General features: G+C 38.1%; 1 protein-coding gene across 4 annotated transcripts in view; it reads left to right on the forward strand.

Annotated features, from left to right (window-relative positions):
* The window catches only part of dyrk1b (dual-specificity tyrosine-(Y)-phosphorylation regulated kinase 1B), a 45,042-nt gene that overhangs the window by 3,097 nt on the left and 16,333 nt on the right, over positions 1-25,612 (forward strand). Inside the window, exon 1 of one of the 4 annotated variants that reach the window (XM_077214885.1) lies at positions 21,031-21,596. The exons of 2 other annotated variants lie outside the window; for them this stretch is intronic. In XM_077214885.1, the coding sequence (XP_077071000.1) occupies positions 21,455-21,596 (142 nt within the window). In that variant the 5' untranslated portion in view covers positions 21,031-21,454. Of the gene's footprint in view, positions 1-21,030; positions 21,597-25,612 lie in introns of those variants that run through there. One more of the 4 variants, XM_077214884.1, reaches the window with a different exon arrangement.

Below are 25,612 nucleotides of genomic sequence, written 5' to 3' on the forward strand. Positions count from 1 at the left end.
TCTGTCCCTGTGTGACTTTGCCCTTTCTCTATCAGGACAAATCTCTTCACTCATCAGATGGCATATAGCCTAACACATCGATTTGGATGTGGCTCTTAACAAGCTTTTCCTCTAAAGCATGGCTTTTGTGCGAGGTCAACATGTGGCTATGTGGAGGATAACAGTAGCCTATATACTGAAGTATGTTCTCCATTGAGATTGTCCAGGCTATTTAAGTGTATCGTAATTTATGTACATCTTGAAATTTTAAACTACAAACTTGTCCTATTGTTCATCTAAACTGCCAAATGAGAAAGTGACCACCTGAGTCAGGTTTTAGTATTCCCTTGAATTCAGAGCAGAAGTTAGATCCACATCAACATAATTCATTTACATATCAAATTGAGGAATTACAAGGAAATTGCATCGGGAAATGGAGCAGCGTTTACAGCCACCATCCTAAACGTTAATTGCTTTGTCTTGTAAGGAATCGTAGTTAAAGCCATTAACCACCATTTCGGCAAACTCATTCAACCTCTGAGTAATCATCACTTTTGTGCCCTGCCCATTTGGTAGTAAATGATATTGAGGTGTGTTCATCATTGAACTTACAAATACAAATTACGTTAATGTAAACCAGTCCAACATAGGCTGCAAAACTAAAGTTCTTTTGGAGTTATATAGTTTCTTTTTAATGTAATTCATGAGATGTGTAAATGAGCATAAGTTGAATGGGTCTTTCATGGTGTCATTTGATAACCACATGAGTGATGGATTGATTTTTTTTATGTTTGCAGATTTAACACTACAGATCACAGTCACATTGCAGGAAGTTAATGTGACCCTGTATTACAGCTAAAGTAAAGTTTCGCAGCCAAAAAAGGGGCACAAAAGAGAAGACTTCTGGTCAAGAGCATCTTAGCTGGCTTCATGGCTTGCTCCCAGCTTCCTTCCATAAGCTGTTGCTTCCTGTCCCTTTTTAATGGAGTTTTCTTCCTGCTTCCAGTGGCTCATAAATTGGTAATGAAAAGCACACAGTGGCTTTGTAGATGTTGAACTGGCTTGGTGGATACCTAGGGTATGAGAGAAGCTATAGCTGTAATTTAGTCAGGTGTTGGTGACTTTTGATGGGAGATAGGAAGAAATGGAAAGTTGGCTCTTACAGAATTTTCTTACAGAAATCACATAGGGCATCACTTATATCCAGACCAACTTATAATCTCTTTTGCAACAGTATGGATGACACTTTTTCTTAGTCTGTCTGTCTTCGGTATATGGTGCAGGTTGTGATGTGGACACTTTCCTGTAGGGAGAGATTCAGTGTTTATGTCCTTTACTGTGTCTCAACTCTTTCTTGACCACTGCATGCACATATCAGAGTAGCCTGCCTTGCTGAGGTGTACACCTTAGCAGCAGTAATGTATGTGAGTGAGTCATTCTGGTCTAGTCCCCACCTCTACATGATGCAGTCTTGGTCAGTGTTTGAAATGGATAAGCCCAGAAACCCTGTAAGTTTCAGCAATGCTCTTCATTGACCAAGTGCAATATGGTTTCCAAATCTAGAAATTCAAGGTGCTGTAGAGTTAAGCCAGTCATTATAAAACATAATTACTAGGGATGGGACGATTACTGGTTTCACTATAAACCACGATAAAATGTACTGACGGTTAGTAATATCGTTTAAAATTCAATTATCATTAAAACCGTGTTTGATTATCGCGATTTTAATAACTCACTATAAATCCTGTCCAGCCAGCAATAGTCTGACGCAGGCGCGCAATGTTGGTTTTTTTTTTATTCGAGAAGGAATGGCGGAAGGCAGTGACCGTGTTCGGGAGATTTTTCAGCCTTTTAAGAGGACCAAATCTGAGGTGTGGTTATATTTTGGCATTTACAAAAATCCTGAGGGAAACTTAGTCGAGGATGGTCACTCTGTCTGCAGAACATGCACGAAAAAAGTCGCAGTGATAGGGGTAAACACTTCAAATCTGCCGAGTCGTCCTGTGTGACCATCATCCACTGTTGTAGCGAACGCAAGGCAAGTTAACTTTGATCTCAATACTAAAACTACGTCTGGAAAATAATTGGGCACACAATGTTGTTTTGAGTTGACATATTTTATCTTACTTGAAATAAACTTGAAGCTTCCGCGAAGAAAAGTTCGCAGCAAGTGGCTTTGAGCCAAAGACGAACGAATAAGTTCAAACAAGACTATTAAGAGTGACATTTAAGAGATAATAATGTATATTCATTGTACACTTATAACACCGATTTTTTTTTTTACCACATAATTACGGGGACATATTGAATAGAGATTAATGTCTCTATTCTTCGCTGTTAAATCCATTTAGCGTACAAAACTCGTCCAGACAATATGATCACAACAATATTATCAAATTCTGTAAACAATAAATCAACTCTGATTTCATTTTCAATACAATCAAAAACGGAGACGCAAGATTACAAGTTGTATTTGAATGAAATGAGAACGCGAGTCCGTTGTGATACATGGATGTGCGCTGTTATAATATATGTTGCTATTGACGACGGTCATCATAAGGAAGAAAATCAAAATGCCATAGAATAGAATCTTGCTTTAAAAAGTGCATAGAACTGCTTGTTTTATTTGTTGTTTGTTGATTCTCAAATATTAAACTTGTTGAAATGTTTTCAGTGTGAGCATCAGTTCTTTTTTAACACTTTCATCTTGTTTTAACAAAACCGTGATAATATTGATAATCACGATAATTTCGGTCACTATAATCGTGATATGAAATTTTCATACCGTCCCATCCCTAATAATGACTAGAGCTTGCTAAAGCACAAACCCTTAACCCTCAGTATTAAAGTAACTCATCCTGTATCGTATGTGATATGGAAATACGTTATACCTTAAATAATTTACATTTCAAAGTGTTCTGACTTAAAGGAGAACTCCGGGCAATTTTTAAGTTAATCTTGATCGTTAGACCTTTGTGAGTACTGACTATAGAAAAAAAAAAACGAACCGGATTGGTGCTTGCTATGCAGAGCTGCGACCGCGAATGCCCAGAGCTCCCACCCAGCTAAAACGGCAGCTATGGGGGCATGAACATAAAGAGCGTTTTTGAGCCTCTTAACAGACACAAAATGCAATTAAAATGTCTGTCCAACATGAACAAGGACCCTACATGAGAACAAGATACGTTTAGCAACTTAGCCATTGTTTCAACTCATCTAAATAGTCTTTTAGACGGCAAGCTGTAGTCTCGCGCTGCAGTCCCGTGCTGTAGCCAGAAAAGGTAAACAATGTCCAGGTGGGAGGAGCGTTGATCATATGCGACGAGTTAAGATCAGAGTTGCTTACAAGTGAAGAAGAAATGGTTCGTGTTTGTGCCTTTCCGAATTGTGGCAACAGAATGCGAAAATATAAGAGCTTAAATTTTCATTGTCTTCCTTTTCATGACCTCGAGATTCTGCAGTTGTGGCTAGTTGTACTTCAACTTGATATGCAATATCCCGTAGTACTACGCGCTAAAGATTACCGCATTTGCAGCGAATACAATTACAATACAATTACAATTCAAGTCGAAAAAAGCTAGTGAAATAATTAAAGCTTTGTAAATAAGACTACAAAAACATTCATGCACATCTCTCCTCATGCCGTGTGTGCCCAAGGATAAATAAAGTTTACATTACCTCCACAGTGGTTGCATCCGTCTTCGTACATGGAATGGCATTTTTCTTCAAACGGCCCCGCTGTGTTGAGTGTGTGTAGTCATCCTTGTCAAAGCTCCGAGTAGCAAGGACCAATCCGGTTCGTTTTTTTTCTATAGTCAGTACTCACAAAGGTCTAACGATCTAGATTAACTTAAAAATTGCCCGGAGTTCTCCTTTAAGGTTTTTATGTTGACATTGAGCCTTATATAGCAACCAGCATGTCATTGGTCTTATTCACACAGGCAACATGGTTTTTATTTATATATTGAAGAAAATCTATCTGAAGAAAATCCATTTTTAAACAGATTTTCTGATTCACCTTCGTAAATGAATCTATTTTGTTTTGAAGGTACGACAACCATTGTGTATGTGCTAGGAAAAGCAACTGCAGTCTGAACAGATAAAAAGTAGATCTGGCCATATCATGGGAATTGACGTAAAAATAATAATTATAGTGAAAAAAAAATAGGCCTATATTACCCCTTTTCCACCAACAAGAACCAGGTGCTGGTTCAGAGTCAGAGCTAGTGCCGGTTCGGAGTTGGTTCGTCTGATGAGCTTTCAAAGAACCGGTTTGCTAGCGCGGCAACGCCAAACACAAACACACCAGGCTTGTTCAGGATGGTTCGGCTTCTCTCAGACCGATCGGCGCAAGATATCGCAGCACTGCGAGAGCGATCCAAAAGCAGGAGTCGTATGCTCTCCAAGCACTCCCGCAGCTCCGATCAGTCCATGCCGCTCCGATGCATCTCGAACAAGCCTTCCATCAACAATGGCGGTCGTTGCGTTACTTTTTATGCTCATGGCTTTGCAAACCTACATCGGTGTCCAAACACGGCGAATCCAGCACGTTCGTGCAGCTCGCCGTAACTTGCATTAACGGAGATTACAATCGAGCTGCTATTAGCACGATTAGCTGCTATTTAAAAAATGGCGGTCACAAGTTTCTGTTCGTCTTGTTGGTCACGGTAACCCCGCCCCCAGCCGCTGACGTAAGCGGTTCTTACTTCTAGACCAGCAATGATTTGGTGCTACTTACGAACCACTTTTACTGGTTCGGAGCTGGTGCTTTGGTGGTCGAAAAACAAAGAACCGATTTGAAACTAGGCTCTGGCTCCAAACCAGCACCAGCTCTGCCTTGGTGGAAAAGGGGTATATGTTGCCTTTCTGACGCACTGAATGTAAGAACTGAATGGAACAAAAATCACATAAAAATCTGGCCAAATACAAAATGCAATTTGAGTTCTCGGTTTAAGAAAAATGAAATCAGATTTGACCTGCAGTGTGTGAACTTTCGGCTCGGGCACATTCGACCTCTCAAGACACGTCGGCGCGCCAGCCATCTTGTAATATTGAGTTAACACATATAAAAACACAAACCAACACATTCTCGCCTATGAAAGGGTATCCCATTTCTTCGGGAATTTAAATCTCTGCTGTTTCACAACAACCAGAAGCTGCGCAATGTTGTGGCATCATTGATTCTTACTGTGAGTGGCAACAGTCAGCGTGTTGCCACTCACATGTTTTTACCATGATACTTAAAATGTTTTTACTTTTACTATGGTAACTTTTTAATGTCGTGTTAGCTGATGCCTTCGTATTGTATTAAATCCTATGAAAATCATCTGTTGCTGAAGTCCATTGCAGATACAGATATTCATACGTATAACTATGGTTGCAGACACAGTCAAGTTGTTCTCTAGTGTTCACGGACTGGCTTTTACCGTTCCAACATGGCGGACAGCTTGCGTATAGCAGCCCTTAGAAACAGCCGATAGTGAGGCATCTATGTCTATGCTGGTAGCATCCACCTAGCAATGCCATAACAACCACTAAGAACCCCCTAACAACTGCATAGCAACATGCTAAAAATGATTTAGAACGCTTTAGAAACTCCCTAGCATCATGGCTGCAAGTATTGCACTCACATTTTGTGTTCACACCCCTTATGATTATCTAGTTAGACATCCTCAAAAGTTTTCTGACAACATAAGGGCCTTTTGCACCGGAGGGACATTTTGATAGTTCCTATAAATTTGCTAGAAGTACCTGCTTTTTGGCTTGTTCACACTGCAGGAACTTGGAACAATTTTAGTTAGCCTATAGGAATGCCTTATGGGGGGGGGGGAGTAGGGTAGGGTCTAACCCAGCATAATAGGAACTAGGGAAGTGTAAATTGATTGACCAAACGCATGCCATACGAAACATAGACCCGCACCATTTTTAAAAATCTGTGTAAGCACACAGTTTACTTACTCCACGAACATGTAAAACAGTTATAGATGGACCAACGCTGAAGTCCATGGAGATTTCGTCTCTTAGCCCTCTTTTTTGCTCTTTCAAACACATAACTTATACGTCTACATTCCATCTCCGTTATCACGAAACCCACGGCACACAACAAAAACACAGCTCCGATCACGGCGTCCTCCATCCTCAAGTTGTTGACGTTGTTAAATGCTGCGCTTAAATGACGTTGCTGTCGCCCGGCTTACGTCACTTCTGAGTTCCTAGCAGGAAAATGGCCCTAAGGGAAAATTGTTCTCGGGGGACCACCATAGTGTTTAGTTCATGTAACTGAGTTCCTATAACTATCCTTAGCGAAAGCCCCTATATACTATTTTCCAGAAGGAGTCAGGCTATCAATGAATATCCGAGAGCAGTAGCCTAATTGTGGAAGCAAACCTGAAGTAGCTGAACCTTTCTGCTGTAACTTAAGCATTCTGTTTGCATTGTGTGCAATTGAGTTATTGTTATGCCTGTGTGTGTTTGATCAGTATGATGTCTCTCTGAATGTATGTCTGCTTTAGCATTCTCTGTGCATGTGTGTGATAAGAAGGAGCTGCTCATCTTCATGGTGATCTTTTTTCCCTCTCAGCATCCCTGCCTTGCTGACCTGCTTAACGCAGCTCTGAGATGGAGAGAGTGAGGGTGAATGAGTTTAGACATATGGAGGAGTGAGTCTGGAAGACGCGAAAGGTAACAGGAGGTAGAATAAACTGGTAGAGAAGAGATCTCGATAAATCAAGATAAATGGATCTCCTATTCGGTCGAAAGACAAAAAAGAAAGGTGTAAAGATGGATGTGTTTGTATGTGTGTCAGAGAGAGAGAGAGCGAGAAAGTCATTGGTGGAGCTGGATGGGATAAAGATGTTATGAGCTGCTCCCAAAATAGACTTTTCTTCATCATTTTAGTAATCTTTATCCATCCTGTGCAAATCCCTGCACCATGAGAGAATAGTCATTTAAAGTCAAGTGCATGACATGACCACAACATGGAATTAATTTGTAAGTTCCCAAGGTGAAAAAGGCATGATTTTATTTTGTTGTTTATTAAAACAGAATTTAGATCAAACTATTATTTTTCAATTTTGTGGCTTTTGCTATTTTATTTATAACACAACTTGAAAGGTGATGGCGAGAAGAGGGAGAATTGGGACAGGATGTGTGATTCAAACCTGCACCTCCTGCATGAGCACCATTGCTTCACATGTAGCATGTGTTATGCTAGGCCTCAGCTCTGGCTTTTATACATTAGCCTAATTGTAATACTTTATTTTTACCCATGAAGTCAGTAATAGGTCAAAATAAAGTTTGCATTCATTTTAAATACAACATTTGCTGTCAACTTGTTTAGAAAGCAGACAGCAGACTAGCTAAAAACCCATAAAACGGGTAGATGTATAATCCACTAGTTGGGTTATTTGACTAATATTTGAAATTATCGAGTGATAACTGTGCCTCATTGGCCAATTAATATAGCCTAGTATCTGTGAATTGAACATTGATAGCCATGTAGATAATCCCCATTTTCTGTTTTTGAGTAAATACTGTAAAATAAATAACTGATTTTGTTTTGAACTGATTCATTTGATGAATTTGAAATCATATCAGCCACTGGCGATTACATAACAATTTACCATTAATTCATAGGACAATTAACAGACACATACACTACTATTCAGTATGGGGTTAAGAAATTCATATTTTATTCAGAAAGATTCTTTAAATTGATTAAAATAAACAGTAAAAACTGTCTTTTTGAAAGTAAAAAGATTTACACCGCTAGAAAAGAATTTCAAATAAATGCTGTTCTTTTGATCTTTCTATTCATCAAAGAATTGATCATTGATATTTAATAGGCAGTATTTTTTGAGGAGTAAATCAGCATATTAGAATGATTTCTGAAAGAGGTCATCTGCAGATACTAGTTGAATTGCAAAAAGGCCGTTTGATTAGGAGTTTGATGAACTGGGTAACTTGAGCTACTCTATATGCAGCTATAGCTTAGTAATTGTATTTATTTTTGCGTTGAGGTCTGTGTTTTATATTGCCACAAACTGTTGCTATGATTTAATTCACCATGGGACCGGGTTTACTAGTTCTGCATTTACTGCAGACTTGTCCAGAAAGTTAGAAGTTAAGCCTTCTGGACCAAATCTATTGTGATCTGACTGTCACAATTCATACTTTGGAGTCACGTGACTACCATGGATACCTGGCGGGCAACAAACGCTGACAAAATGGCCAATACTACAATAAATTATATAGTGAGGCTATTTTGTTTCCATAGCACATTAACAAAATGTTTAATGACACTAATAACACTAAAAACAATACAATTACTAAATATGAATAATATCACTAAAATGATATAGGCCTAAAAACAGTCTTTAGTTCACGAACAACACAACTCTGCCATCTGTGAAAATCACTTTTTTAAAAAGAAATATTCTTCTAATTTTTTACTGTCATTAATGTAGGTCCACAAGAGAAATATTAAGCCAGTAAATTAAGATAGTCGTCACTATACTGTTATATCCATCGTCGTCTCTGAGAGAACACTGCGTTAATGCAGCGACAGATGCTGAAAGCTCAGTCCGTTTCTACTTTCACTTTCGGGAATGAGCGCGTTTACATGCACGTTCTTAACCCGATTATGCTGAATGATAGTGCATCCAATCGCACAAAAACTATCTGGCATGTCGTTTACAACTCAAAACACCAACTTTTGTATATTAAAACTGGCGACGTCCTGGCAAGATTCTTGATTAGTTTACTGGGTTTCGTTGCTAGAGAACGACGTTCTTGCCCGCCCCAGCCAGTACTTCTGACGTCACGTGCAAAGTATGAATAAAGGGGTGGTGATGGCGCAGTGGATAAGACACATGCCTTTGGTGTGAGAGACCCGGGTTCGAATCCACTGTGAGACACCAATTTGTCCCTGAGCAAGACACTTAACCCCTAGTTGCTCCAGAGGCGTATATAGCAATTGTAAGTCGCTTTGGATAAAAGCGTCAGCTAAATGAATAAATGTAAATGTAAATGAATAGAGCATTGTCAAAATGCCTGTTTTTAAATATAGACACTATATATATATATATATATATATATATATATACTAATTTTAATTCATATTGAGTATGATAAGGTTTTATCTCGCTATTAGTGCACTAATGAGAGAATATTGTGTTTGTTATGGCCAATTTTTGGAATGAATAAGTTGTAAATCTCACTTGCTCTTCCTCTCTAATACATGCAGCACTCAATAGGCTTGTATGTTGTTGAATATGGGATGTATTTACACGGCCCATGTCTCTATGGATACAGTGACGTGGGGGTAGTGCGGGGCAGAACAGTATAGGATCCTCATCAGGGACATTGCTGGGTCACTCTCTTTTCAAAGGGAGATGAAAGTGGGTCAGGACTGGGGGAAGAGATGAGAGGAGAAGGAAGGAAATCAGGAGCAACTGAGAACATGCCACACAGCTTTATTTTAGTCTGTTGCACCAGTGTTGATTAGTCAAACTTGTTTGGCGCTTATTCTGTAATTATGTCAGGATGTAGCATCAGTTTGTATCGCTTGATGGGGTGACCGTAGTCCTGGGTCCATGGTCCAAGGGTTAGTTCACCCTCCCACCCAAAAAATTTAAGCAATTACTCGCCCTCATGTCGTTTCAAACCTATAACACTTTTGTTCATCTTCGAAACACAAATTTCTAGATAAAATCTGAGATAAATCTTTCTGTCCCTCCATTGACAGTTCACGCAGCTACCACTTCGTGCTTCAAAAAGTTCATAAAGACATCATAAAACTAATCCATATGAATTGAGCGGATTATTCCAGATTTTCTGAAGAGGCCGTATCGCTTTATATGATCTACAGATTGAATTTAGGCTTTTATTCATGTTTAAACATTGATCAGCCAACAAAAACAGAAGCTCAACCAAACCTGTTTGATGTTTAAGAGCAGACCTCTTGCGGAAGCTCAATCGTGCTGTGTAACACGAGAACGAACCTCATTGGTTCTCGCACATCAAGGAAACATGCTTGAGGTTCCTCTTACCAACTTATGTGCGAGTTGATGAATGTTTATATGTGAATAAAGGCCTAAATACAGTCTGTCCATCATGTAAAGCAATTGTGTCTCTTCAGAAAGTTTGGACTAAACTGCTCAATTCATATGGATTAGTTTTACAATCTCTTTATGAACTTTTTAAAGCATCAAAATGTCAGTTGCGTAGCTGCCAATGGAGGGACAGAAATCTCTCAGATTTTATTAAAATATCTTCATTTGTGTTTCGAAGATGAGCGAAAGCATTACGGTCTGGAACGACATGAGGGTGAGTAATTGATGACAGAATTTTACCACAATTTAAAGGGATAGTTCATGAAAATTGAAAATGGAAATTCTGTCATTTACTCACCCTCAAGTTGTTCCAAACCCATTTTACTTTCTTCTGTGGAACACTTTAAAAGTCAATAGGGTCCAATGTTATTCATCATGGTGAGTAAATCATGACAGAATTGTCTTTTTTTGTGAACTAGCACTTTAATACCTTTTACAGCCCTGCATACAGTCTACTACACATCCCCTACACAACTCTTGCATACAGTGACTGTGACGTTCGCCATCAGGTTGGCCACCATCTTATCCAGCTGTCTTTTTGGACCGCTTTGCCAAAGATAGAAATGTTAGATGTTGCACACACATTGGTGATACAGCGATTCAGAAACTTTGCTTATTTTGTATTTCAGGAAAAGCTGTAGTTGTAGTACCCTAAGGTGATGGACACAGGGTTGTGGTGATCCTAGTCCCAAACGCTGGCCTACCTATAGACAACATCCATCCGAATTGGGCTATATAACCCATACTGCATAAACAGGTTCCACAAATTGTCAAATTTATCAGTCTGCTTCATTACTTGAATGCAAGAGGGTGGCTGTCTGTGCACATGCATGCATTTCTAGATGTGCACATGTGCCCGTCCTTAAACATCTGTATGTACGTCATGGTAGCCTATATTTGAAACATGCCTGTTTTAAAGCCCATGGTTAGTAAACTGCATGTGTCCATGTAAAGGTCCTGTTATCAACGTGGGAGTGTGAGACTGCTTCATGCACTGACTGTGACAGCCAAAGTGCCTGTCTGTGTGCCTGCATGCCTGCACACACCCCTTGCCAGGCTCCATGACTGCTCTAAGCTGGCACAGCAAGAATTAAATAGCCAGAGCTTCTAGAGATTATGCCTGGCTTAACAGAAGCTTAATCACATCGTATGTGCAGTATAGGAGGAATAGAACAGACAGTGGAAGAAGAGGAGAGGTGAGGTGGCAGTGGGGCGTTAGGTTTTCATGTGGACCAAGCTCTAAGAATTGCGGTTTTGAAAGTTCCAATTTTAGGGGTATGTTTTATCCAAAAAGGAGCATGGTGGATGTTAGCTGTCAACCTTATTATTCTTGCATGTTCAGAAGCACTGCTCTTGAAAACTACCTGTGCACGAACTAAATAAATCTTTGAACTTGATGCTTTAAATCTGTTTCAGTTTTAAATCTGTTTGTATTAATGCATAAATGGATATTAGCCAAAAAAGCTATCTAGACTGGAAGAGTTTAACTTACCATTTGCAAACAATTTTACTTTTATAATGTTAGCAAATGCAGATGTTACTATCATATGGAAATGTAAGTTTGCTAAAACAATATATGCTATTTGGCAGCATTATTTCACCCATGCTGCCTAACATGTGACGTTAGCAGAAAAGGAAAGAAATTTCAGAGATGGAGAGTGTATAACATATTTATGAAAGATTACAGTAGACGAGCAAGATTATTTATATATATATATATATATATTAGATTTGATGAAATGTTGACCATTTCATTAACATGTTTAACATACTCTTTTACATACAAATAAGTTTAACATACTTTGTGTAACATATGCGCGTTTGTTTTAATCAGAGTGTCTCACTTTTCTTAAGAGCATATTGAGATGCTGATCAGGACTGTTGGAAATTGGTTTTATTTATTTATTTTTGTGGAAGTTAGTTAGTTCTTGACCTGTTGCTACAATTGCTAATTAATATTTTACAAAAATAGCAAAAAATAAATAAAATATTTTAGGCTTTGTAGTTTATACAAGAGGTTCAACTGCTTTGTCTTTCATCACATGTGGGCAGCCAAGCCTTTGTGGGGTTTGAACATTGTTCTCAATATAATTTGCTTAAATTACATTTAATCATTTTTTCAAACCTCCCAAAGAAAGATTTGTTTTTTTATTCCAGCTCCGAATGTGGGCATTTTGTATTAACTAGTGTGACTGGGAAAAAGTACAACTCCAGAGGGCAAGAGAACTTGGAAGGGTAAGAAGTCTCAGAAATTACAGTGATGTGAGGAATGATTGTTAAAGCCGTTTATTGAGTGTAAACCTTTTGATCAATTACATAACAGGCCAATTGAACAGTGATGTCTTTGTTAAGTAGAGTGATATGATACCCTGATATCTGTTTTTGGACGCTACCCTGAAACTTGTCAGAGACATATCAATTACTTGTTTTGTTACCCTAACGGTTTGTTTTGCTTTGCAAATTACATTGAATAAATGTGTCAAACCTCCCAAAGATTTGGCTGCTTATGTGTGAACATGAGGTGAAAGACAAAGCAGTTGAACTTGTATACGTTTTTTTCCCGAAATCTTCAAGTTGGGCATCATTTCCTTGCAAATAGATTTTTCTATAGCACTCATACCTTGCAATGGGGAGAGATATGTAATGTGTTTTAGATTGATTTGTTTTAATGGGTTTGTCCTTTGACAAATCTAATGGCCTCAGTTTATTCCAGTCCTGCCATTAGATCACGTTCATCAACTCCTGTGTAAATTACTGAGTTGCTATTTTTTGGTTCTGTAAACCTTGATACTACATAGTCTAAAAAGAAACAGCCAAAAATACTACTAGTTTACATGTGTATTATTGCCATAACTTTTCATGAAGAGATTTTTAAGTCTGTTTGTAAATCGTAGTACAGAAAACTTTGAGAAATTTGGCCTGTGTTCATTTGTTCTCGGGTGATGCAAAGTTTAGCAATCTTGCATACTCCACCTTAAACTTTGTTTCAGACTTTATAAAAAATTGTAGTACTAATTTTTTATGCTCTTCCTTTAAAGACTTTTGGGAATCCAAGTACTGCTTTGAAAAAATGCTGTCAATAGGTGTGTGTGTGTGTGTGTGTGTGTGTGTGTGTGTGTGTGTGTGTGTGTGTGTGTGTGTGTGTGTGTGTGTGTGTGTGTGTGTGTTTTAGAAACAAGCCAGTGGCTGAAAACAATTTACTAGCCGTCCTTGATTCACGGATTTACCAGATTCACCAAGTGCTGATCTAAAAAGGCTTTTCTCTCCCACTGCCAGTGCTTCCTGTCCCTTCATGCAGTGAACTGGCTTGGCCACTAGAGGCAGCAGAGGAGGGACCACCAGTAACTTCTCAATTATCACAGCCCTATGCATTCTTTTCTCTTTTAATCCCTGGTAAAACATTGGTATCACCAGTTATGTAGATTTACAAGCTGTATTAGTATAGTGTATTTTAACATGAAGGAATTTTATTTCTGTATGTAAAATTCTGTAATATTTATCTGTTGCTGCTTATTGTTATGTCAGCCAAAGGCTTCCAGTGACACTGTAGGAATGACCCATGAGCAACCTGATCACTCTTATGAACTCTCCCTGAACTCTAGAAAGCCTAATGCATACATTAAAGCAGTTTACTCTTTGTAGAAAAGAAAAAAAACACCCACATAAAAAAAGTAGATTAATTGCACCAAAAAGGATGACACTGGTGTGGCCTGGGCTACAGCGCCCTCGCTGTTTCTCTCATTGAGTGTCTTTGTGACTGTTATGTGTGGTTTTCAGGTGAAAGGTCGCACTGAGGAAGGGAGGGCAGGGTGGGGGGAAGGCTCATCAGGGATTAACAGTGGGGATTCTCCTGCGTCTCGCTCCACGAAAGGGTCAGGCGTAAGTGCACTGACACGTGTGGACTGATACTGTCAAGCTTTGTCTTTTCCTGATCATTGTGTCCCATGTATTATTACCAGAACATATTTAATAATTTAGCATTTTGTGACTCAATCACTTCATCATTATGTTTTTAAGACTATAAAGCCATTGAAATAAACAATTTTTCCCCTGTTATTCATTGTGTTCAAATATTATATTACTGAAGTTACAAAATTTATATTATATATGTATAATACACACACGCATACCTTTTTTCAGTCATATAATATCTAATGTAAAGGAAAAGTCAACCTGTCATTATCACAAAATAAACCCCAATATGATGATCAGGGCCTGACATGAAGTTTATTTTGAGATAATGACTGGCTAACTTTACGTTATCTGGCTTAGTACATCTACTTTTAGTTAATTAATAATAGTTAATTAATAATATTATTATTAATAAGTAAATTCATGGATAGAAAATATTAGTTTAAATAATAAAATAATCTTATTTGTATAGAGTGCGGAGAGAATTACATGAGACAACTTTGTAGGAAACTGTTTTTCCGAACGATTGAACAGTTGTACAGTGATGCCCTGGATGATTTCTGCTACTGACCAATCAGAATCAAGTATTCCAGAAAGCTGTGTAATAAATATACTATCCAAAAACTGTCTATCGTATACTACTTTTCAAAAGTTTGGTATCGGAGATTTGGTAATGTTTTTGAAAGAAATCTTTTCTGCTCACCAAGACTACATTTATGTGATCAAAAATACAGGATGGGAAACAGTAATATTGTGAAATATTACAATTGAATATAACCGCTTTCTATTGTAATAAATTTGTAAAAGTTATTTTTTCCTGTGATGGCAAAGCTGAATTTTCAACATCAGTCTTCAGTGTCACAGTGTCTCCATTCTAATATGCTGATTTGGTGCTTTCTTATTATCATTAAAAACAGGTTGTACACAGTTGATACATTTGTTCAGGATTCTTTGATGTAATGCACCCTTTCTGAATAAAGTATTAATTTATTCTTTTTTTTTTTTAAGTATGACCCCAAACTTTTCAATGGTAGTATACATGATGCTCTGTTTTTGTAAATGTGTCCGTAAACAACGTTGAAGATTTAGTCTAACATTGTTTTTGTAATTATGCAAGTATTTTGATTCCTAAAGTTGTGACAGCTCAGCTATGACTTGAAAGTGATTTTGAAATGCTGGTGCCATGGCCTAAGTGTTGGACATCTTTATCGTTCGTGTCCACAACTGTTCAAGCATGGCACCTCATGCAACCTATTTATGGATGAAACTTCAAACTTCTGTAATGGTAAACTTGAACCTAGCCCATCTTAGGTTTCTTGGCAGAACTTCCATGGCACTAGCAACATTGGGCCATTTTTGTCACAGGTAACACAAGTGTAATGAGGACAACTGTTCTGTTTTTTACAGCTTCAGATTCTGTGCATGTGCTTTTATACCATGCTATTGAGTGACATACATAAACCACTTAATTATTGAGCGCAACAAAGAGGTCTATCTCACTTACAACTTGTAGATAAACTGAAAAACTAAATAAAACCTTTGTTTAATATTAACATAGTTTATATTTAAACGTTTATTGTCTTTGTGTTTGCCATTTGAATGCCGGAGGGCACTTTTTAAGAAATATTGCTTAGACCCTATCTAGATGTTCCCACCTGTTTTAAGTGTTCATTCTATAATTGGCATGTTTTGTTTTACTGCTCTTGGATATATGGAATAGAGGTGGTCCAAAGAAAGCACACACTTTAGTTGGCTATTTTTAATATTTAGGGATTAAGAGGTCAGGTTTACTTCATTGTAAATATCTCACTGTTGGTAACGTTAGACGAGCCATTTGCCAATGGGAAGTGTTTGCTGGAGTGCTGTGATGTATATCTGGCCATTCTGCCTGTCAATAAGGAGGTTGAAAATAAAGCACTGAAAAGTATATGATTTGTTTTGGTCAGCATGTCGTCCTCATCTTCTGCTCCTATAAAGCCCATTTTGTTGCCTTATTTAACTTGCATGTGTCCAAACAGAAAGATGTAACTCTGTAATGCACACTTTAAAATCGAGAAAAAAAAAACATCTCTGGCGTGAGGAGAGCTGAAACACAACCCCGGCAACCTCCCCGCAGTGTAATTGTAATTCGCTGCTGTGTTACCCCGCCGTTCCTTTTGCGCTTGCTAGCTTCTTCAGTGAAGTTCGACTACCGTATCTTCCCACTGCATCATGTTTACCTAGCAACACGCATCACCCGCTGCCGGCCCTCCCATTGGTCATTTCAAAACGCACCCGGGACCAATGGCAGGGCTGTTACCATGGTACAATGTGTAGTTGCCGGGTGGAATTTTGCTGCAAGGCACGTGAGTCCCGGAATCTTCGCCTTGCGTTTTTAATCTCGGGTGTCTGGGAGCTTTGCAAAGGTGATTTATTGGAACCGAGTCACATTTTCTCTCAAGAACCAGCTCACTTATACACGTAGACGTTTATTTGTACATTTATGCTTTACAAACCAAAATAACAATGTGACACATAAGGGGCTGCCGCAGCTGTCACAGGGGTGCGCACTGCTGTAGCGGTGGAGAGAAAGGAGGAAAGTTGAATTTCTTGAAGTTTAAACTAAAGTCTATTTGAAAGCAAACTATATTAAGATACCCACATTTATTTCAGTATTTTTTGTACGCATTTAGCGACTAATAATGTTATTAAATAATATTAAAACATACTTTTGTTTCACATAAATTAGTTTTTTAATACATTCAGTGCTACTGAATATAATTTCGTCATTTAGCTATATTATTTTTTTATTAGTTTACTTAAATGTTGTTTAGTGTGTTCATATTAATATAGCCTTTTAATTCGTTTGATCTTTCATTAGTGAGTTTTCCCTTTTTTAACTATACTTATATATAGAATTTGTTTGCACATGATTCCAAATTGGGTGAACTATTTATTTTAATACATGAAATTTAAAATGGATAGACGCTTGCATATCACTTAAAATAGTCATATCGATCTTTTTCTCTTAGCAAGAGAAAGATACATGATAGATACATATAAACGAGCTTCTGTGGAGTCATGGAGGATGAATGACGGCATGGTTAACCTCGTTTTGCACCACCATCGACCCCCTCCCTTATACTCTTTTAGGGGAGAACAGAGAGGAATTACCAACCCGCTCGCTATGGGGTTTGAACATGTTTCCTAACCACAATATGGTCTAATTAAAATAAATAAATATAGACCCATTAAACATATTTTCTTAATGTACAGAACATAGTACAAATGCGGGCAAATTAAAACTGTACAGTGCAGGAAGGTAAGCTGTATGTGAGGCCATAATATATCATTATAATTAAGTTTTGATTTTTTAAGAACGGTCCCAATAAATGTTTTTTTTTCCGTATAAAGTATATGCATTCTAAGACTTCACAAGTTATTCATGTTGTCAGAGCTCTTTTTATTTTATTTGTAATATACAATGACAATATACATGGATACAAGTTTGAAGTAGCTTATATAAGCTAAAAAAATGCTCTTGATGTTTGATACTTCTTATTTGTTAAATCTCAACCTTATCATAATTTTTTTATGATACAGATATTTTATAAATTTTTCAGTGCAGTAGTATGATAACTAAGTTAAAAATTAATATAAGTGATTAATGATCACTAAAAGTTTGCCCTAATGCAACAATTCTCACATAGATTCTCAGCCTCTCGTTTCGTGTGTGATGAACGAAACAGGAGTCTCTCTCTCTCTCTCTCTCTCTCTCTCTCTCTCTCTCTCTCTCTCTCTCTCTCTCTCTCTCAACTTTTCGTTGTTGTCTCTCCCCCTCATATCATTCTACCTGAAGTCTTGTGTTATTTCCGTGGGCACGTCATCCTGTTTCCGCGGCGTATTTTGGAGACAACAAGGAGCTAGGGGAAAGGGCAGTCTCTCGTCTCTTCTCCGCCCACATACCAAGCTGACCAATTCAAACAGCAACGGGGACCAGTTCTGACCAATCGCGCGTAAGCTGCCGTGGCGTTGGATAGCAACAGACCCTACGAACGCGCGCACAGGGGGTGGAGAATGTAGCACCCATGCACGCGCGTTAGCAGGAAGGAGGGGGAGATTTTGAGGAGCAGTTTCTGTGGAAGGGAACATCGGCGTGTGTGCGCGCTTTAGCACAGAAAAGTTTGATGAAACTTAAAGGGCACAGAAAAATAACTTCTTTATCATATACACACAGTTCCCTAAGCTATTGTTACAAATAAAGAATTCAATGTTTCAAATTATGTCAATGACATCGGGCTATGAATTCTTAGGCTAATTATTAAAGATATTTTCATTTGGGGGTATTTAGTGCCGACCTTGATGTGTTTGTTGTTTGTATATGTTTTCTGTGCAAAACGTTGCAGTGTGTGTACAAATGATTAAATGTCTTCCAGTTGCTTATTTTGTCAGTAATTTAATGGGCACAATGTTGAGGTTAGTCTTGAGCTCCCAATTTGTCTTTTACTTGTAATAACATTAAATATATATTGTGATCCCATTTGCTCAAATAGCAAAATTAAAACTCCACAATAGTGTTTTCACCACTTTTAAAAAGATGAAAAAATAGAGATATTGATAACAGCAGTCAGACATTCAATTAAAACAGAAAGATGTCAATTTGACTGTCACTCCGTTAGAAACACACTCAGTATAACTAATTCGTTTTTTTTGTAAATTGATGTAAAGGTAATATAATGCACAGTATAGTGTTATAAATATACATACATTTAAAACAAATATTTTTTACGATGCTGATGACGGAAGCATCAGTCTGAAAGGGTCCCTAACGCTGTAAACAAACCAACGATTACTATAGTTACCTGACTGACTCGTAATAACTACATTAGCATATACATTTAGTGCAATCTGATTACCTTTTGTGCTTACTGAAACATTATACGTGAAAACACTTTCAAGACCTTATTTTTTAGCTCATTTGAGAGGGTTCAACCTCTCATAATTCGCACCTCGTTAAAGCGTTGTGCATTACAAAAGTTATGCCTTCATGATGTTTGTTTGGTGTACACTTGTTCGCTTAAATAAAAGCATTGTAATTGTGTTCAGAGGTTTGTTTTTTATTGATTCCAGCAGTCTACGCTGTGTGAATATCTATATCTGCAGACTTACTATAAATGGAGAGAAGTGGCTTCGTGGCGCTACTAAACTGAAAATAGGGATGTAGGGTCTTATAAATGCTTATGCATATGTGTTTTGTGGTGAAGCCTTGTTTGATCTGATGAAATCTGGGTAAATAAGCACATAGTCATGCGTCACTCCTTTTGAAACGTGTTTCATGGTTCTCAGGCAGCCCTCCGCTTTTGGTGTTTAAACATTGAAGCGTGGGGAGCTGCGTCAACCGAGCTCCTCCAAAGAGCGGCTCTCCTAGATCCCCCCTACACTTGAATGTGGATGGAACAATCCTCATTGCAGGGTGTGGATCCTGTGCCGGCCAGAGAGGCTCGACAACAAGGAATAATAACGGGCAAGCAGCGAGTATGATTTGAGACTGGGTGGAAAAGAACGACTTTATACAGGGAAAACAAATAGCAAGAAGAAGCGTTAAAACGAAAGGAGCGTTACGGTTGAGGGTTGATATCCAAAAGCGGGAGTTAACGTTATACGAGGGCAAATTAACCTGTGAAAGCGCAAGCGGAAGACCGACTACACTGCACGGAATTGCGATCCCTGTGACAGCTCAGGATGGAAGTAACGTCAATTTTTTTGCCAGCTGATGTTCTTCACGAAAACGCTTGGTGACGCTTTGAATTCTATTTTATGGTCGACGGAAAGTTGAAAATTGTCAGTCGCGAACTTAACGGTGATCTGTTGTTCTTTGAGGCGACTTGACAGCGCACGGGGGGACAACAACGCGAACACCCACCATTATAATCCTAACTTTTGAGTGAATTGTCACTGCTTGAACTGGACGTTTGGATTGTTTGGACTTATTTCTGGATATCTTTTCCATATTATTTAAACGCCATTCGCGCAACCGAAACGTTTCGCAGAACTGAAGAGGTTGTGCGATGGGAATCGCAGTCTCTGTGTTAACTTACCTGTCTATTCGTTTGACGTTAGCGCTCTATAATTGAGACTAAATTCTATTCTCACCCACATTGTATTGTGAAAAAGTATCATAGTGAAATCGGCAAGTTTTATTCCATTCTCCAGTAGTTTTACATTTTTGTGCCTGTAACTTGCACTTCAGCACTTTGACTCCTCGTAGTTATTTGTGCTTGCTCGTGTTTGTTTTGATCCTGCAGCCTACGGAAACATTTATCACAAGCTATAGATTGTTGTCACCCATGTCTTGAGCTCCTGGCACTCTCCTCCCCTTTTCTTCTTTTTGACTTGCCAGCTTATAAGGTCGCTGGTACACCTGCAGACTTTGCCAGTTGCATTCAAGGGGAAGGGTAACTATTTTTTCCCCATAAGGAAGTCACTGACACCTTACCTGGAGCTGCATTTTTTTGCTCACCAGGATTAAGATTGTAACTGAGGAAAGTGGCAACACAACCATTGTTGCCAAACGCACCTGCCTTTTTTTGACTAAAATAAGCTACTGTAGGATACCTAGACAGAATATAAGAAACGCCTGCTATTTTTAGCAAGAGTGATGGGGTAAATGGTGTTGAAAATTGAGACCCCCACCCACACCCTTAAGGCTACCAACACTTTCAGGTTCAGCTCTGGTTTCCTTGTCAGCTGCTGAATTATCTGGATTGGAAAATTGGGGGGTTCTGTCTCAACAAGGATCTCAATCTTATCCCACTCATTTGAACCGTTTCTCCAAAAGTTATTGATATCTTATCTAATGGAATCCACTCCATATTGTGGGACAATGAATCTAGATACAGTACAAGTAAATCAAACTTTAGTAACCAAATAAGCTCATCCCCATATAAACAGAGAAATATATCCTATGTGTGTGTGTGTGTTGCAGATTATATATATATATATATATATATATATATATATATAGCTCTATACAAGACATACATAGTTTGAATATGTATATTTTTATGCCAAAAGTGAGCATTGTTGCCTGAAACCCAATCCATTGCCTTAGAATATTATAGTAATAAAGGGAATAGCAAGAACAGAAATGAAACGGTGTTTGAAATAACTAAATGGTGCCTTTTTCGTTCATCAGTTTCTTCTGTCTGTCACTTCAGGATTTCGCAAGTAATTAAAAGATATTTTTGTGCGTAAATTTAAATCCTAATCTCTATAACTTGCCTTTATGGTTCAAACTTGAGTTTAGTTACCATTGGATGTACCCTACTGGATTATTTTCTGAAGTTGTAGGCATGTGCGACGGATTATTCTATACTTGATGTCAGCGACTTTTTCAGTACTTTTTGGGATCCCCAACAAACTTGATTAGAGTCATTCTTTGGATATCACTGGCCAACGCATAAGCATTTCAGATGGTGATCACTTCGTCTGTGGAGGAGAAGCCGCAGCCTTCTAACAGAATGGTCGCAAACTTGCCGACCGAATCCTGGATCGGCAGCCCAGATCAGAATCGCTTCTTACCCCAGTCACACCTTCTACGGAAGCCGGCAAGAAGTTAGTAAAACCTCTCTTTGTGCCTATAAAAATAAAGCTTCATGTGCTGTGTGAGACAATGGCCTTAAAATTTGACCACGCATGAATATTGGGAAAATCTGTGTCTGATACACTATTTCTTTCTATAGCAAGTAATTAAAAAGAAAAAGGTGTTCAGTCAGATCAGTTCTATTGGTTAAGGAATTCACATCCAATTCTTTGTCTAACATTGGTTTCTCATTTACCTTTGGCCAATAGTAAACATTAGAAGTCTTGATGGCTTTAACAGTCAACAGCACCAAAAACTGCATGGAATGTTGAGGGAAAAGCAAGCGAATTGTGATGATAACAGGGCTTTGGAATTTGAGGAAGTACATTAGCTTTTGGATGAGTATTGAGAATGCAAATACAGTTCGGTTAAAGCATTGTCTCATACATTGGTAATCAGCAACCTTGCTTTTATTGTCAGAGTTTTGTCTGTGAAAGCAGATCAACCATGGCATGATGTACATAATTGTGAATGATTAACTATTAAAAATCAGTAAAATCCTTTGTTTATAAATGAATATTGGGTTATTCAAGATAGAAAAATGGCCCACCCAGGGGCATTTCCCTTTTAGACAAAACAGACATTAATTACTCAAATATTTTATACATTTTCAGATACCCCTAAAGAACTTCACTCCTTTTCCCATCATTGTCTTAACATAACTTGTTCAAACAATCATGGGAATTGGCACATTCTCGAACGGTTTCAGTGGATGCTTGATCTTTGCGTCACTTCTGCGCGGTAATTTGTGCTGTGTGCTATGGGAGCTCTACGTGCAGTGTGAGCTCACAGTGATCGCTCTGTTGCTGGGAATCTTAGAGCTGCAGCAGAATGCTGCTCTGTAGACCAGCATATACTGTATTGTGCACAATGTACGTCACAAAACAGCTTTTCTTGGTTTGTTAGCCGTATTTTAAGACTTTATGATGAAGACAAGTTTGAATCTCAATTGTGATGACACTAAAAAAAGGTTATTGTCATGGCAGGCATATTATTTTAGATTTTTGCTTTTATTCCACTGGTGGTATAGGTTTGCTGTCCTGTGAATTTTTGTTTAGTTTTTTACATAGATTTACAGAAATATGTTAAAGGCCATTGTTGCATTTGATGATTTTGTAGAATGAGGGCTTAATTATTGTCCAGTAGATTATTTTGGCCACAGGAAAGCAACAACAACAAAAAAACATAAAGAAAATAAAATACCTTATTCTATGTGACAATTGGTTGATAAAACAAGCTTGCACTGGTATAGTTCTTAAGATTTTTGGGGCAGTAGGAAAGTTGATGAAGTGCAGTGATGGCCAGCTCATTGTTTGAATACCAATGTATATACTTGTACAGTGGCAATTGGTTTGTTAGACATAGGCTTGTTTAGCCCAACCTTCATTATTTGCAGTCTCACACATTCTCTGTCAGTTCAGGATTGGAATTAAAGGACTCAATTATCCGTCAAGCATTAAGCTGCTTAATGGAGTTACGATATAATTGCTTAATTGGCCCATTTCAAGAAAGTTTCCAAACAAGTAATCTACAGCCATTGCAAACTACTAACCCCACACCACACAAATCTGGATTTAGCTTCAAACTCCAATGTCCATTTTAACTTCGGCCATGAAGAGAATGTCATGAAGCATCTTTGGTAATTTGACATCTTTTGGGTCTTGTTGTGACCTAATGACCTGATTTGTACTATTTAACAAAACAAGACCATAAAGTCCAAAAGTTTGCATTTGCAATGAATATGCATATACACACTTGTTGCACAGCGATCTTGAAAGAGACTTGTAGACTGTCAGGCATTTTGCTGTCTGTGCATCCCATCTGCTGCCTGTTGACTTAACTATTTTGCTGACCTCAATTTTTAACCTAAACCTCCCTCCAAATGGACAATTGTTCATGATTGTTAATAGACTGGTTAAAATATTTGGGATGAGAAGTAACAGAATCATTGTTTGAATATGCAAAGAGTGTTTTTTGCATTTTCTGCCTTAAATTTTTATTTTTATCTGTGTATCCAGCTGACTTTTCTCCTGTTGCTATTTCTGTCCCCCCACCCCAGTCTGGCGTGTCAAGCACTATGTGTATAACTGCCTTTCAGAAGCCTGAGTAACTCTTTTAAAGATAGACATAACTGCAAGTAACCCATTGGGTGCAGGGAAAGCTGCAGGAATACTTCTGATCTGTGGATCCACCTATATGAGACAAATAAAAGAGCTGATAGGACCCCTGAAGACATCATATCAGCCAAGAATCACAGCCCCAAATCAAGGTGCATAGAGTTTGGACTGTGAAAGACAGTCATACAAACAACCCGTCCACTCCTTGCCCTTTGCCCCTTTCCCTCACGCTGCCTTTCATGTTTGTTTGCTTGCCGATTTTCAGTTTAAAGGTGAAATGTACCATTTCGCCATGTAAAATCCAGAATCGTGTCGTTAAATATAAAGTTTGCTTTTCAACACAGAATATAGGCTGTTTTTTGTTTATATGTCATACTTTTCCTTAATTAAATGTTAAGGTTTTGACTTTACTTGAAGCATTGGCTTGATACAGATGCTTGATGTGTGTCCAGGTTTATGGATGTTTTAGCCTATCATTCAGGGTTTAGGCATATGTAAAGGTTAAACGCTAAATTGATTTCTTTTGGTTCTAACAGTATATCTGGTGATGATGACATCTAGATGTTTGGCTGTTGATTCAGATGAGTTAAGTTCTCGAAGTATTTAAAGCCGTTTAATTTGCTTTGCACCACAAACTTACTGGATCTTTTATTGCAGCTTAATTAAAACCACAAATAATTCTGTTTTCCTCAATGACCCAATTAGTCTAGTCTATTAAACTCACCTATACTAGTGCACGAGCCATTTTGGGAAAAATGTCTGCCTATAGTTGTCATCTTTGTATGCCGATAAAATCTGTTGTTTCACATATTCAGAGGAAAAAGTGACAAATGCCCTTCATGCTCATTGGCTGTCCAACTCCCCACCTCCTGCTGGATTAGTGGTGGGCCTGAATCAGAACAAAAACATGTTATTGTTCACCAGATGCATACACAGTGTACCTGCAAGACCAGAGCAGCGATCCTACCCCATCCATCCAACATCTCACAGACACTTTTAAGTATTCACATTTTTCGTTTTGTCGTTCTGTCTGTATTGGTGTCTCCTGACTCACTCTCACATCATCCTTTCTGTGCTCTTTCCAAGAAAGAAAGTAAACAATGTGAATATGCCTGCACTCCTCGCTCTGTGTCAACATCCACCACCACTGGAGCAAGTGGCTCTTTACTCAAGGGGCGCTTGATTAGTGGTGGTCACTTTAGATTAGCCAGTCTGGTGTTAACGTTAGCTTGCAGTCGCCTTGAGCTGTGAAGGTGCAGTCTCACCGAGAGATCAGCACGTAAGCTCCTTAGGGTCCCGCTGCTCGTGTTTAAAACTCAAGGATAAAGAGGGGTGGAGATTCAGCATTGTGCATAACAGCAGTCAGCGTGCATCTGTTTACAACAATCGGGCTTAAACTTATTGTTGATGGCATAGAAATGGTAACTTTTTTAAGCAGTTTTAAATGATGATTGGCTCTTTTTATGATTAATTTCAATATTTAGGGCATTTTCAAATCACATTTAAACAATAACCATATTTGCTTGGCCATAAACATTTGCAAAATCATCTGTACGCCAAATGTTTTGGGGGATTTTTGGGGAACACTTCACAGTAAGGTTATCATGAACTAACAATAAACAATAGTTATACAGTATGTAATAATGTTTGTTAACTTCAACATTTAAATAATACAGTTTTAAAATCAAAATATGTATTTATTAATTCACTGTGAACAAATAGTATTTTTATTCAGAACATTTAAAGATTAAATGCTGTAAACATTCAGACATGTTCAGTGTTAGGTAATGTTAACTACTAAGTGCTAATGCATTCTGTTTTACTGATTTAAAAAAAAAAAATCCACATCAGCATTTCATAACGTTCAGACA

This window comes from Siphateles boraxobius, unplaced genomic scaffold, assembly GCF_051911475.1.
Source record: "Siphateles boraxobius isolate OS27281-9 unplaced genomic scaffold, OSU_SipBor_1 68, whole genome shotgun sequence".
Lineage (NCBI taxonomy): Eukaryota > Metazoa > Chordata > Actinopteri > Cypriniformes > Leuciscidae > Siphateles > Siphateles boraxobius.